Source organism: Plasmodium sp. gorilla clade G2 (assembly GCF_900097015.1).
Source record: "Plasmodium sp. gorilla clade G2 genome assembly, chromosome: 2".
NCBI lineage: Eukaryota > Apicomplexa > Aconoidasida > Haemosporida > Plasmodiidae > Plasmodium > Plasmodium adleri (nom. inval.).
In genome coordinates this window covers 107,733-123,976 of record NC_041694.1, presented here as the reverse complement: position 1 = coordinate 123,976, position 16,244 = coordinate 107,733, and the positions used below count along the sequence as shown (strand labels likewise).

The window sequence follows — 16,244 nt, the reverse complement described above, 5'->3', positions numbered from 1 at the left end:
AAATATTATAAATATATAATATATTATTATGTATATATATATATATATATATATATATAAATATAGTTGAATTTTTTTTTTTTTTTTTTTTATAGAAATTTTTTTATTTCATAACAATATGTGAATAAAATTGTACGTGTTCTTTTTTTTTTTTTTTTTTTTTTTTTTTTTTAATATGTATATAATATAATATATTATTATTTGGTAAAAATTTTGTATAGATTAAGAAGTTACTTTTTTGTATATTTATAAAATTCAAACATCCTTATTTATTTATATATTAAAAAAAGAAAAAAATATTATATATAATAATATATATATAATAATTTGAAAATACCGATTTATTAATATTTTTGAAAAGATTGAATAGTAAAATTACGAAAAGTTTAATTTAATAAAAGTAAAATAAATTTAGTCATTAGGTATGTTATTTTTAAAAAAGTCAAGTCATTTTTTTTTTTTTTTTTTTATAATTATTATATAATATATATATTATAAATGTTAAAAAAAAAAAACCCTATTAATATATATTTTTTATTTTATTAAAAATATTATATATATATAATAGATTTATATATTTTTTTATTTATTCATTTTTGCGTTTTAAAATAAATTCCGATTATTTAAAAGGAAATTATTAAATTGTATATTTAATACTTGTATTCAAGGGGAAAAAAAATATATATAAAATAATATAATGTAAAAAGTTAGGTTTATATGAATAATATATGTTATAAAAAATATATATATATAACAAAAAGAGCAACTAAAATGTTGTAATATTTATAGAACCTTAGATTATACCTTAAGAATATTTTATGTAACTATTTTATTATATATATATATATATATATATATATATATATATATATGTATGTATAATATGAATTTCTTTTTATTGTTTTTTTTTTTTTTTTTCCTTTTGAGGATAAACTTTATGGCGTTTATATTGTTCTAATTAATATGTTCATAAAATAACTAAACATTTTATTATTTGAATGAGATAAATATATTAAGAACATATTTTTCTTTTTAAAAGTATTACTTTTATATAAAAAAACAAAAAAAAATCATCATATCAAATAAATATATTTAAAAGTTTTAATAAAAGAAATGAATTTAATTTACATATCTTTTACTATTGATTTAATAAATTTTGTTTTAAAGATAAAAAAAAAAAAAAAAAAAAAAAACACACACACACACACAAACATACATATATACATATATATATATTATGGTCATATGAAAATATTTTTTAATATATATGTATTTTTTTTTTTTTTCTCCCACTTAAAAAAAAAAGAGATATTTATTACAATAATATAAGAGTCACATAACATATACTAATAATTTGTTGTAAAAAAAAAAATAAAATAAATAAATAAAATTATATATAAGAAATATGTGATATAAATATTTATATGATTAAGCGTCTGAATATTATGTTAAAAAAAATAATTTTTTAATTTATTCCATATTCCACGCTTATTTTGACAAATAGCATATCCTTACATTTATATGTGTACATTTAAAAAAATAAAATAATATAAAATGATAAAAATGTAAAAATATGTATATTTAAAAAATGGAATATGAAAAACAATTAAATGATGTTTTGAGAAATTATAAAAATATAAATATATATATGTATTTTTTTTTTTTTTTTTTAATAAATATTATTAATTGCAATAAAAATAATATTATTTAATGTGTATACATATAAATTATGTTAACCTGTCGATAATTTTTTTTATTATTCATATATATATGACAATATGTTATTCTTTTATTTTAATTTATTTATATTTTTTCTTTTTTGATATAAAACAAAAAAAAAAAAAAATATTAAAATATAACACTAAAATATTTTTCGTTCTTTGCACTTTTTTAAGTACATATTATATATATATATATATATATATATATATATATATATATTTATTTATATATATTTATTTATATATATTTTTCTTTTTTTTTTCGTTTGAGATTTATATTAAAAAATAAAAAGTAATCGCTGAGGAATTATTGTGTATGTAAATATGTAAATTATTACATAATATTTGATTATATATATAATATATTTCTATTTTTTTTTTTTTTTTTTTTTTTTTTTTTGTTATATATGATTATACGTTTGAAAAAGGAATAATAAAAAAAATATATATGTAACAACATGTTTGCTTCTTTTTTTTTTTTTTTTTTTTTATTAAATATTTATAATTTACCGATTTTGTCTATTTTTATTTGATTATATATATATAATAACATTTCAGTTTCATATATATGTATATAATAATATGTTTATATTAAATTAAGAGATATTATATGTATATATATGTGTGTATGTAAGAATTATATTCAGTCAATTTAATTAATTATAATATAAATAAATACATAAATACATAAATACATATATATATATATATATATATATATATATATATATATATATATATATTATATATATTTATATATATGTATTTTTATGTGTTGCTAATTTTATTTGCCATATTTTATTTTTGAATATATAACGGAATAATAGAGAAGCAAAAAAAAAAAAAAAAAAAATTAGAGTTATAATTAGATTTTGAGTTTGAAAATTTTTTCGTAGATTTGTAATATTTCTTCCTTTCTGTGTTATTTCATTTATTTTATTCTTTTTTTTTTTTTTTTTTTTTTTTTGGAAACAGGAGGATTTTATTTAAATTTTGATCAAATGTTTTATTTTTTAGTTTAACTCTATGTCTAATTAGTTTATTATATATACATATATATATATGTATGTATTTATGTATATTTATATTTATTTTTTTGTCATTTATTTTTTTTGATAATTTTTTTCGTTTAATCCATTTGGTTATATATCATTATTTTATTATATTATATTTTTATTTTATTTTTGATTAGGTGTAAATATGATTAAAAATGTTTTTTATTTGAATTTTATATTTTCTTTTTTTCTATTAATAATTAAATGCGATGACAGTGTATCCAATGAAAGGAAAGAAATATATTTTGATGAAGATGAGAATTTAAAAATATCTTCTTTTTATGATCCTTCTACAAATATAAATTTGGATATAGGTGAGAATGATGAGTTGACATATGTCTCTGAGGAGGTAGATGAAAAGAATAAAAATAAGAAAGAATATAAAAATGGGGATAGTAAAAATAAAGAAAAGGACGAAAAAAAGAAAGGTATATATAATAAGGATAATGGAAAGAATGAGAACAATATATATAATAATGACAATACAAAAAAGAATGAAGATATTAATTATAATGTTGTTTTAAAAGATGATAATAGAAGTGAGGGAGTTATTATGATGGAAGAAAAAAGAAGGAATAATAAAGGAAGAGGAACATATAAAGAAGAAAAGAAGAATAAAATGAATGGTTATGATGATAGTCATAGTAATCATCATAGTAATCATCATAAGAATCATCATAGTAATATCCATGATAGTAGCTTTATTGTTGAATACAATAAAATGATTGATAATTATGAAAATATTTTAGATGAGATTATATTAAAAAGTCTGAATAGAAATAATTATAATTATTTTAATATGCTTGATGAATATTCTCTTAAAATCCGAATGAATAAAGAAATGTATGATATGTTAAATTATTTGATTAAACTTATGAATAATAAAAATAGTATGAAGAATTTTTTATCCTTTTCAAATAATGAAAAGATGAAAATAATAAAACATGAAATGAATGAGAAAATATATATAAGACATTTTATTGTATCTTTATTTAGATGGTATAATAATTTTAAATTAAATGAAACATGTTTTGATAAGAATAATTTTATTTATTATATTGATGAAAATAAAATATATTCTTATAAATATAATTATAAGCTTATGTTGAATTTATTTAGTTCTGAGAATTTTTTATATTATATAAATTTAAGTAAGATATCTTTATTAGAAATTATTGATAACTACAATAAATATAGTTTTATAATTAATAATATAAAAAGACATTATCCTAATAATATGTATCTATGCCAATCATTTTATGATTTCATTTATTCTTATTTCTTAAGTTATAATCATCATTTTTTTGATAAACATAAATATCTAATAAATATGGATATATGGAATAATTCAATAAAAAGAAAAAGCAAAAATGGAAATCATAATTTATATAAAAAATTAAAAAAACTAAATGAAAATTTAATATTATATAATTATATAAAAAATGATGATTCAGAAATTAAACATTATGTTAAATTAGAAATGCATATGATATTTTTGAATTTTACAAATTTATTAATAGATTTATTGAATAAAATATATAATATAGATTATCATGCTAATATAAAACATGAAACTGTTAATCTCCACAGAGGAATTCCAAATAATTCTGCAAAAATAAATAACAATATTGTTCACACATCTTTGGGAGATGCTACGGATTTAAAATCAAAGGATTCTAACTTATTATTCTTAAATGAAAATAATAAGGAAGCAAAAATTTCAGATGATAATAATAATAATAAGTCCATGGAACATTATGAAACTAATAAAAGAGATGATATGATATATAATAATGTATATAATGGTGACCTTAAAAAGAGTGAGGATTTATTAAAAAACCCTATTGATGGTATAGATGAATCATCTGTTAATACAAATAATAATAATAAAAATGATACAAAAGAATCTGAGAGTGATGTATGGAATTTACTAATGGATTCATATAAGAAATTAGAGAATGATGAAAATTTTAAAAAATATAATAAATATATATTAAAAAATTTAGATAAGTTTCTGAATATGTCTTCTGAAAAGATAGAAGATATGAATAGTTATAAAAATAAATATGAATTAAAAGAAGGCATAATATATAATAAGGTTGATGATAAATATATTCCTTTAATATTTAATCCTACGAAAGATGTGTTTACATCTATTAATCAAATTAATATTAAAGGTAAGATCAACTTTTTTAATATATATGAATATTTAATAACTATTACAAAATATAAAGAAAATAAAAATTTCTATGATGATTTTTTAAAGTGTAGAAGAGAAACGTTTTTTACAGATCAACATTTGATAAAGAATTATGTTATGAATAAACAGGAAGAGTTAAAAAATAATATTAGAAATTTGATTCGTATGAATGAAGTATCAAATGAAGCAAATAAGAAGAATCATATTGATATGATATATAAAAAATATGGATCATACGAATATGATAATAATATATCAAATGGTTACAATAATAATATGTCAAATGGATATTATCATAATATATACAATATATATGATAAGAAGACATCTAATTTTATGTATAATGATAATGTAAAAAATTATCATGACACGAATGGAAGAATGAAAATCTATGATTATTATAATAATATAAATTTAAATATCTTTACTCCAGCTGCTATAAATATGAAAGATAAAATATATGATCAATTAAAATTATTAAGAAATAATTTTGTTGAGAAATTAAAAAATGAATCTATTTGTGTTTTATCATTTTTATATTTAATAGGTATAAATGATGATAATGGAAGATTACATTTTCCATATGGATTTCCAAGAAATATTGATTATTCAGTTAAGCTTATAAGAGAAGGAAAAGATGGATTATGTAATTTTTTGAGTGGTGTTTTATATCATATAAATTTGCCTATATTTGTAAATAATTCTTCTATATCTATAAGTACAGAGATGAATGATGATATTTTTGAAATAAATGATAATTCTATAAATAGTTTTTTTTATATATATTATAAAAATAATGAAAATATAAGAAATCATGACTTTTTATCTGATGAAAATAGAATAATACCAAGGAAAGATGATAATATAAAATCTAAAATTATATCATATTCTTTAGGTTCAACAAAAGATGATTTTTTTAGTAAGTTAGCTTTTACAAATAATGTTATTAGATTAAAATATAAGAATAAAACAAATAACACATATTTAAAAGACTATTTTGATTTTACTTTTGATAAAATAAATTATAAAAATTCTGTAATAAAAAATAATGTATCTCCTTTTTTAACTACATGTGATTATTTATTGAGTAATATATTAGGAGCTGTGGTTGATTCTTTGAGAAATTCCTCTACTCTTGAAAGTGGTGTATATGAGGAAAATATTAATGATAAGAATAAAAATATAATTCAAAATAGTGTAGTACAAAATAAAAATTTATTTGAATATTTTGTAAAGCTAGCTGATAATCGAAATTCTTATGCTTTAGCAGCATTAGGTGAAATATATTATTTAGGAAATGAAAGTATAGGCATTGAAAGAGATGAAATGAAAGCATTTGAATTCTGGAAGAAGGCCGCAGATCAAGGTGATACAACATCAGCATTGTCTACAGGTTATGCATATTTAGATGAGTATAAAAAGTTTTTAAAAAAAGAAGAACTTCTTAAAAATATGGATAGAGAGGATATATTAACAATGATACATATGGAAAATTCAAACAAGGACAAAAAAAATGTAACTCTAGAAATGTTACAAGAATCTAGTGAGAAAAAGAAGAACAAGAAGAAAAAGGAAAAGACACACGATGGAGTTGGAAATACTCATGGTGATATAAATGCAGAAAGATATGATAATATTGATGAATCGAAAGGAAGCAATGGATCTTTTGATGGGTTTTCTATGCCATCATCTGGTGGATTAAACAACCTTAATGGTAGAAATAATACAAATATATCAAATATGTCAAATATATCAAATATGTCAAATATATCAAATATATCAAATATGTCAAATATATCAAATATATCAGATAATGTTAATATATCAAATAATGCTAATATATCAAATAATACAAATATACCAAATAATATTAACACTCAAGCAAATATTAATTCACAAAACAATATTAATAATGTAAACTTTTTTGAAGACAATGCATACAATCAACAACCTTCTTATGGAGAATGGACGAGTCCTAGCGACGACCTTTTTAATAATTCCTTTTCTTCGTCTCTTCATAATTCCTTTCTCTTTGATATACCTGAAGGATCTGAGTATGAAGATGCGACAGAGAATATATTGGATGATCACATGAATTTTTTTAATATGAACAATAAAAAACATGAAGAACAAGGAGGACATAATAATAACAGTAGTGGTGTGTGGAATGAGGAGAATGAGGAAATAATAAAAAAGTATATGAAAGATTTAAATGAGGATATGAATAAATCTTTAAAGAATGCAGAAGAATATTTTCATAAAGCAATAAGAAATAATGATGATAATTTAGAAAATATATTAGCAAAATATAATATATATAAATATGGATTAGGTACAGAAAAGAATATAGAATTAGCTGGATTATATTTAAAAAAAGCAGCTGACAAAGGTGATAATATATCTCAAATGTTATTAGGACATTATTATTCAGGTTCAGATATAGGTATCAAATTGAATGATTATAAGGATGATGATAAAGTAGAGAATTTAAGAAAATCTTATAAATATTATAAAATGTCTGCACAAAATGGAAATATTATATCTTTATATAATAAGAGTATATTAATATTAAAAGGTGTTAATCCTAAATATAAAACATTTAATGAAAAATGTGAGAAAACTTTAAAACATTTTCATTTCATAGGATTATTTAATGAAAGATTATATGTGCTAACTAAATTATTAAGAAGAAATTATCAATTTAAAGATTATACAGGTTCTTTATTGTTATCTATTATGTTGTCAGAATTAGGTGATCATGCAAATAATGTAAATGCTTCTATGCTATGGACATTGAAAAGAAAAACTATGCAAGAATTTACAGAAAAGTATAATATTGTTGAGAGTATAAAAACATCATTGATAAAGGAATTAAACAAAAAAGAGGAGCAAGAAAAAAAATATATAAACATAAAAAATAATAATAATAATAATATTAATAATAATAATAATAATAATAATAATAGTAATAATAATAATAATAATATTGAAGGACCCATTTCTTATTCTCATCAAAAAAATACAAATGAACACATTAAAAGAATATATAAGAAAAATAAAAATGCTAGGTATTCCTTTTCCAAGGTACATAATATGTATTCTATGTCTTTACTGACAAACTGTAGCATGCTTTCAGAATTTATGGAGAAGCGTCCTTTATTTTTGAGAATAATATATTGTTATAATTTTAAGAAAGAGTTATATATGTATTATAATAGATCGTCTTGGTTTACTTATAAAATGATGAAGATGCAAGGTGAAGAGGATTTATTGGATACATCTGAAGGATGGAATAGTGTGAATACAAAAGATTTTAATGAGAATAAACAAAGTTATAATAGGAATAGAAAGGATTATATGGATACTAATTCTGTATTAAATAAACATGATAATAATTATAATTATTCTTATTATAAGGAAAAGGATGAAAGAAAGAATAGTAACAAAAATGAAAATTTTAATACATCAAAGAATAAAAAAGAAGAAAAAAAAGATAATAAAATAACATATCATGATACATATGCCTTATGTAAAAAATATAGTCAAATTGAATTATATGAAAAATATGATAAGATAATTTTAAATACATTAAAAAAAGACGATCAAGTAGAAGAAAAAATAAACAAGTTAGAACATATGAAAAGTGTTATATTAGAACACTTAAGGATTAGTGAGTTCTTACATTGTTATTATAAACCTATATCATATTATCAAATAAAATTAGAAGAAGAAAAGGAAAAAAGAGCAAAAATAGAAGAACATATATATGATGAAGAAAGATATTATAAGAGTGATAAATCTCATTATAATAATTTTTATTCAAATAAATGGAAAACTATGAAAGATTATAATATAAAAGATTTATATGAATCTGAATTTTATAGATACTCTGTTTTTTTAGAAAATGTAGATATGAAAGAAATATTTAATTATAAAAAGAAATATTCTTCAAATATATTTGATGAAATTCAAAGCTTTTCTAAAAATTGTGAAGTTTGTAAGCAATATTATGATATATATTCAGCATATTATGGACATAAAAAATCAGGAATTAATTTGGTTAAGAAATATAGAGAAGGTGATGAATTTACAATAAAAAGTAAAAGAAAAGAATTACAATTCTTGATAAGGAATTCAGATGAAGATAATCATCAATCACTATATTATAAGGCTCTTTTTTTAGAACATAATAATTTAGATAATTTAAAAAATATTTTACAAATATATTTCAAACTAGCTACAGATGATCATAATACATGTAATGTTATTGGTTTTTTAGGTATTATGAAAATATTTTTTAAAAAGTTATTTTTCGATTTTAATATATTTAATAAAAATAATAAAAAGAGTATATTAGCTTTTCCTTTAAAACAAAAAACATTTTATGATGATAATTTATGTTCTTTACAAAAAAATATTTTATTGAAGTCTGAATTTGATAACAAATGTTTTAACTTTGATTATTTATTGAAAAATAATTATATTTATTCTCAAATTAGGTATTCTGACTTTTTTAAGGTTTTATATAATTTGATACTCTCTTTTTTTAAAATTATATGATAAGTGTAACATATATATATATATATGTTATATTTATATATGTTATATTTATTATATTATATTTTTTGTTGATTATAATTTAAAAATTTCTTCTTTATTTTTTAATATTTTTACCTTTTTATTTTTTTTTTTTTTTTTATTAAATTTTCAAATTGTAGACCTTTAATTGTGTGCACATAATTAGTGTACATTTTTTTAGACAAACATAAATTTATTTTTTCTTCATTTTGTAAAACATATATGTATGTATATATATATATATATATATATATATATGTATTATATATTTTTATTTTTTTGTACATATTTGATAATTAATAAGTTATATAAACAGAAAAAAATGAATAAAGGAAAAAAAAACATAAAAATTAAAAATATTAAAATATTGAAATATTAATGGATTAAATATATTTTGATGCTAAAGTATGGATTGAATGTTTATTTATAATTACAATAATTTTAAATATATTTTGCCGCTTATAAAAGATACACAAGGGGTATACATATATATATATATATATATATATATATATATTTTATGTGTTGTTTTTATTACTTTTGGTTATTTTTCCTTTTTTTTTTTTTTTTTTTTTTCATATTTTTTGCTTTTTTTTTAAACTATCGTTCATACCATTAGTGAGGTGCCCTTTATTTGTTTTTCTTTTTTTCTCGGTAATTAGAATTGCTTTATTTTGAACTTTCTTTGAGATGGTGAGATATTGTTGTAGGTTTTCCTTTTTTATATGTATTTCATAATTACTTACATTGTTAGATTTTTTATGTTTATTTATTTTTTTTATGTTTAATATATCTGTATTAATTAACATGAGTGTTGTTAGAAAATTTCTTGATATTTCAAATTTGTCTTTATTCTTAATAAGTTTAGTAAATGATATATTATCACCATTATTAATTGTATAGTTAATAATATTCTTTTTATAAAGATCCACATCATATTTTGGTTGCCTTTTCAAAATTTCTAGTTTTTCCTCAATAAAAGCATTCCACTTGCTGACTCTACAAAAAGGAATAAAAAATAAAAAATAAAAAATAAAAAAATAAAAATAAAAAATAAGTATATAGTATATAGTATATATATATATATATATATATATATATATATATATGTGTATATATTTTTTTTTTTATATTCCAGAATATTTCTTATAATATAGTGCAATATATATATATATATATAATAACTACATATACATTTGCCTCCATTTTTTTTTTTAAACCTATCTTGCAACTCCTGGTCTTCATTCATATTAAATGTATTTTCAAGATGGTCGTTTTCAAATATACCTATAGGTATATTATTCATTTCATCATTTAATATATTTTTTTCTGTGAAATTATCAAAGTTATTATTTTGATCCATATAATTTTTATTATCATCATTTATTTGTTCATCATACTCATCGTCTCTTAAAATATCAAATTCATATATAGGCTTGTCATCAAAAAGGTTCACAGAAAAAAATTTTTCAATATCATTTTTTTTTTTTAGTGTTTTTATAAAATTGTATATTAATGGTTCTAAATGATAGTATGAAAAATTCAACCCTAATTTTTGAATATATAATTCTGGAATTTTTATTTGATTAAATAATTTTTGATCATTTGAGAAATTGTTAATATTTGAAGACATAAGAACATTTTTTTCTGTTTCTTTTATATCGTTTGCATATAAATTGTTTATAATATTTTTGTCATCATTGGTTTGATTTTTATTTGTGTTTTTATCAAGGTTATTTATATTTACATTGTGGTGTAAATTAAGATTTTTATAATAAAAATATGGATCATAATTTATCATATGATCAAACTGGAATATATTATCCAAAATATTGTAGTCATAAAATGGATTAGCATAATATTTTGTATTATCTTCATAATGTGGATGATCCATATTATTATCTTTATGATCATTATTCTTTTTGTCTATAGTATCTGATGTATTATTATTATTTTTTTGTTCATTATTAATTGCATATGGTTCATTTAGTATTTCCGTTTGCTGTTGATTTGTTTTATATATTTGTTTAATTATATCCCGTTTAATTATTTCAAGTATATAATTTGGTTGCATATATCTAAAGAAGTCTTGAAAGTTTTTTATATTATAACAGTGTAACATATAATAATGAGGTAATGGTCTATTTAGATCACATTTGTATAAATGATAATTATTGTTAATATGATTTTCCATATGTTTATTTTCTTCTAAAAGATGTAATTTTTTTTGTTGTTGCTTAAATTTTTTTAGAATAGCTTTTTTATTTTTTAATATACCTAAAGAGAAATCATAATCAAAAAAATCTTGTTTAAATAAGAAAATATCAAAACATATATTTTTATTTATTATATCCGTTATATGATTATATAATTTATATATATGATCCATATTTTTATTTTCTACAACATATTTGCTTAATGTATTTGATGATAAATATGTTGAATGTCTAGAAAAAAAATCATATTTTTCAAATAGGATAGTACTATTTTTATTTTCTATAGAATAATTATAAGGATCATCTATAAATATATTATAATCATTTATATCTAATAATAAGATACCATCATTTTCAAGATATATTTTTTCAAAATTTAATGTGTTTACAGAATTATTTTCTGTAATTTCAAATTCATTTATAGAATCTATATCATTATCTTTATTTTTATTATCTTTTTCTTTATCTTCATTATTTTTATTTAAATCTGTTTTTCTTTTATCTTCATTTATATCTTTAGTTTTTTTAATATTATCAGAAAAAAGAAACGTTGGAAAGGGTATGGATTTAATTAAAATATCATCTTCAATTGTATCATTCTCATGTTGTATATTTTTCATATTCTTTATTTCATTAATATATAAATATTCTTCTTCATCAGATATTATCAACTGGTTTTTTTTAGATGATGAATTATGTTTATTTTCTTTATAAATATTATATAATGTATTATGTGCTAAATTATGTAAATGCTCAATTTTTTGACTAAATATTTTTACACAGTTCTCAACAAATATAGCTGCTGAGGTAAAACTATCTACTACCTCTTTTTCATATTCATTTTCACCTATACCTTTATCTATATTTTCTAGTACATTCTTATCTAAACAATTTAAAAAACCTTGTATAGTGCTAGCCAAATCGAAGTTTATGCATTCATTCGCATTATTACATTTTTGTAAATTCTGTATTAACAGGTTTAATTCGTCGGTCGTAGACATTTTAAAAAGAAAAAGAAAAAAAGAAAAAAAAAAAAAAATTGTGATAATAGGAATAAGAGAGGATAATGGATGTTATATTGTTTGGTATAAATAATTTGTTGGGGGGGGAAGCGTGGACAAAAAACAAAAAAAGGTATTACATATAAATAAATGTAAGAGGAATATATAAACATATATATATATATATATATATATATATATTTTAATTATGATGTTATACTTTTTAAAGTAGAGCAGGTTTGATAGTAAATATATTTATATTATAATAAAATGATTCTTTAGAAAATTTAACATGAGAGTGCTTACATAGGGTGAGATATAATTAATGAGGGAAGCAAAAAAGTATGTTATATATATATATATATATATATATATATATAGTATATTTCCATATTTTATAATTTTTAGAAAAAAAAATTTAAAAAAAGAAAGAGTGTTAATGATAAGCAAATTGTCTATTAATATTTGAAAGACAGGACATATCCTCCCTCAAATACATAAAAAAAAAAATAAAAATAAAAAAAAAAAATTCCATATGTGTAGTTTATCATATATATATATATATATATATATATATATATTTTTAATTTTTTTTTTTTTTTTTTTTTAATCATGATAATTAACTATAACACTTTTTTTTAACAACTTATGTAAGGAATACTTATCAGCGAAATTTCTGAATTGCTCAAAATTTTTTATTCTTTTTTGTTTATAATCATCAAAAACTAAAGATTGATTAGTTTCACATTTGAGTTTTATAAGTTTTCTAAATGTATTAATATTGTCTATATTATTAAGAAATATATGATGTAATTTACTAGGAAGTTTATGTAAATTTTTTAATATGTTTTCAATATTATGATATTCTTTTAATAAGCATTTACTAGTTTTATCCCCTATATAAGGTACTCCTGATATACCATCTGTTTTATCTCCTGCTAGAATTAAATAATCACTATATTGAGAGGGTAATATTTCATGTTCTTCATAAAATAAATTTGCATTTACTAAACGATATTTTTTATTTGGTTGGCATATTGATATATCCATATTATATGTCTCATTATTATATTCTAATAATTGTAATAGATCCTTATCACTTGAAACAACAATAACTCGAAATTTTTTGTTTTTATCAATATTATTTGTTAAAATATTTTCATGGTATGATACATTTTCTTCAGCATATGTATTATCATAAAAATTATTATATACATCGTCATTTATGTTATAGTGATCATCATCGTTTAGGTAATAAGGAATATCATCATTCAAGTTATGGAATTCATTGTCGTCAATATTATAATGCATATTTTCATTAATATTATGGTGTTCATTGTCATTCATGATGTTATCATTCATGTTGTTGTCATCCATGTTGTTATCATCCATGTTGTTATCATCCATGTTGTTATCATTTGTGTTATGATTTATATTGTTGGTCTCCTTATTAAATGTATTATTCGTTTCATTACTCTCTAATTTATCATATATATCATTTTTCATATAGGTATACATTGGAGGAGGTTCTTTTTCTTTATGATCGTTGACGAAGGAACTATGGTTTTGTTTTTTTTCTTTTAATGTATTATTAATATTATCAACAATTTGTGCTATATAATTATCACTCTCAATATTGGTTGAGCTAATAGTTTTAATTCCTATAGTATCACAAAAGTTACTTACAATTTTTAGTTGTTCATATAATTCATCAGGGTTTTTCCGTCTAAAGATTTTATAATTTGCATATATTTTTTTCTTATCATTATTAGATGTCTTAGAATCAAATACGATAGCTATATATGTCGGTAAAAATAAATTATATATTTTATTTAATGATTGTATAAATCCATATATAGTACTTAAATTTACATCATTATCATTTTTTAAATATGGCATACCAAAAAAATTTTTAAATAATATAGATGATCCATCAACTATTAAAAATGTTTCATAATCATCATTATTTTGTTTACTACTTTTATTGTTACGTTTAGATGTAGTTTTTTTTTTTTTTTTTTCTATATCATTATCTATTTCTTTTATATACCCATTATCCTGAATATATCTTTTGTTAATACTTTTTCTTGTATGTATAAATTTACTTGCACCTAAATCTTTTACAGATGATTTTATAAAAAATAAATCATTTTTTTTCCTTCTTTGAATATTTATAACATCATTATTATTTTTTTTTTTATATGCTTTACTATATATTAGAAAATATTTCACACAAAGAAGTATTATATAAATACTTTTATTCATTTTTTTTTTTTTTGTAGATTTTTATATGATCTTATGATGAAAATCATACTTACTACACTTTCATTGTTATATGAAGTTTTGAATCATTTCATATATTCATATATAATTATTATATATATATATATATATATATATATATATATATATAAGTATAAGCTTAATTTTTTAAATATTTATTATCATTATATGTATGAATTGTTTAATATAAAAATAAATAAATAAATATATATATATATATATATATTATAATGTAAGATCATATATTATAAATCATTATAGAAAAAAAAAAAAAAAAAATAATTTACATATAATACAATATAACATTTTGTAAGAAAATCCTTTTGAAATTATAATTAAATAGATACTTCATAATATATAAAATACTCATTGTTATAAATATATTATGTATATATATGTATATTTATTTATACTGAGAAAAATTATTATATATATATATAATATATATATTTTGAAGATTTACTCTACACATTTGGTTGAGTGTGAGTATATATAATTTTATAACATATAAGAAATAATGTAAATATATAAATAAAGAATAAATAAAATAAAATAAAATAAAATAAATTAAAATTGTTTGATTTTATTTTTTAAGGCTTGACATAATAGAACCCAATAATTGTATCTAATATGAATTAATGAAAAAAATAAAAATAAATATAAATATATATATATATATATATATATATTTTTTCTTTTATATCCCATATAATGCAAACTTAAATATACTTTATTTTATTTTTTTTTTCCTTATATACATAATTTGTATGTGCGTTTATATGGATATCTATAAACACGTACGTACACAAAAAAAAAGAGGAACTATATATGCGATTTTTCTGTTCACATTTTATATACTAATAAAATAAGATGAAGGAAAGATTGTAAATTCGTGGTAATTAAATATAGGAGATTCAAAACTTTATTTTATTTTGAAAAGTTATAAAAATGTAATAAAAAGTATAATAAGAATAAAAGATGATAAAAAAAAAAATATAAAAAAAGAGAAAAAATAAAAAAAAAAGAAAAAATTAGAAGAATAAACTATTAATGACGAACATATTTATAAAAATATTGTTAATAAGCTTTAACATTTCACATAAACATATTTCTTAACTTAAAAATATATACTATATATATTTTTTTTTTTTTTTTTTTTTTTTTTTTTTTTTGGAATATATATTTGTAAT

At 18.3% G+C, this 16,244-nt stretch overlaps 3 protein-coding genes across 3 annotated transcripts; 1 reads left to right on the top strand and 2 right to left on the bottom strand.

Annotated features, from left to right (window-relative positions):
* Window positions 1–2,921: 2,921 nt before the first annotated feature.
* Window positions 2,922–9,536, top strand: PADL01_0202900 (conserved Plasmodium protein, unknown function; the record flags this gene model as incomplete). Its single annotated transcript, XM_028681203.1, has 1 exon — window positions 2,922–9,536. One exon carries the CDS (start codon window positions 2,922–2,924, stop codon window positions 9,534–9,536), a length of 6,615 nt encoding a protein of 2,204 aa, XP_028536273.1.
* Window positions 9,537–10,129: 593 nt separating this feature from the next.
* PADL01_0202800 (conserved Plasmodium protein, unknown function) lies at window positions 10,130–12,771 on the bottom strand (the record flags this gene model as incomplete). The annotated part of the gene is made up of 2 exons (XM_028681192.1): window positions 10,130–10,553; window positions 10,775–12,771. 2 exons carry the CDS (start codon window positions 12,769–12,771, stop codon window positions 10,130–10,132), a joined length of 2,421 nt encoding a protein of 806 aa, XP_028536272.1.
* Window positions 12,772–13,377: 606 nt separating this feature from the next.
* PADL01_0202700 (5'-3' exonuclease, N-terminal resolvase-like domain, putative) lies at window positions 13,378–15,036 on the bottom strand (the record flags this gene model as incomplete). Its single annotated transcript, XM_028681181.1, has 1 exon — window positions 13,378–15,036. One exon carries the CDS (start codon window positions 15,034–15,036, stop codon window positions 13,378–13,380), a length of 1,659 nt encoding a protein of 552 aa, XP_028536271.1.
* Window positions 15,037–16,244: the final 1,208 nt, after the last annotated feature.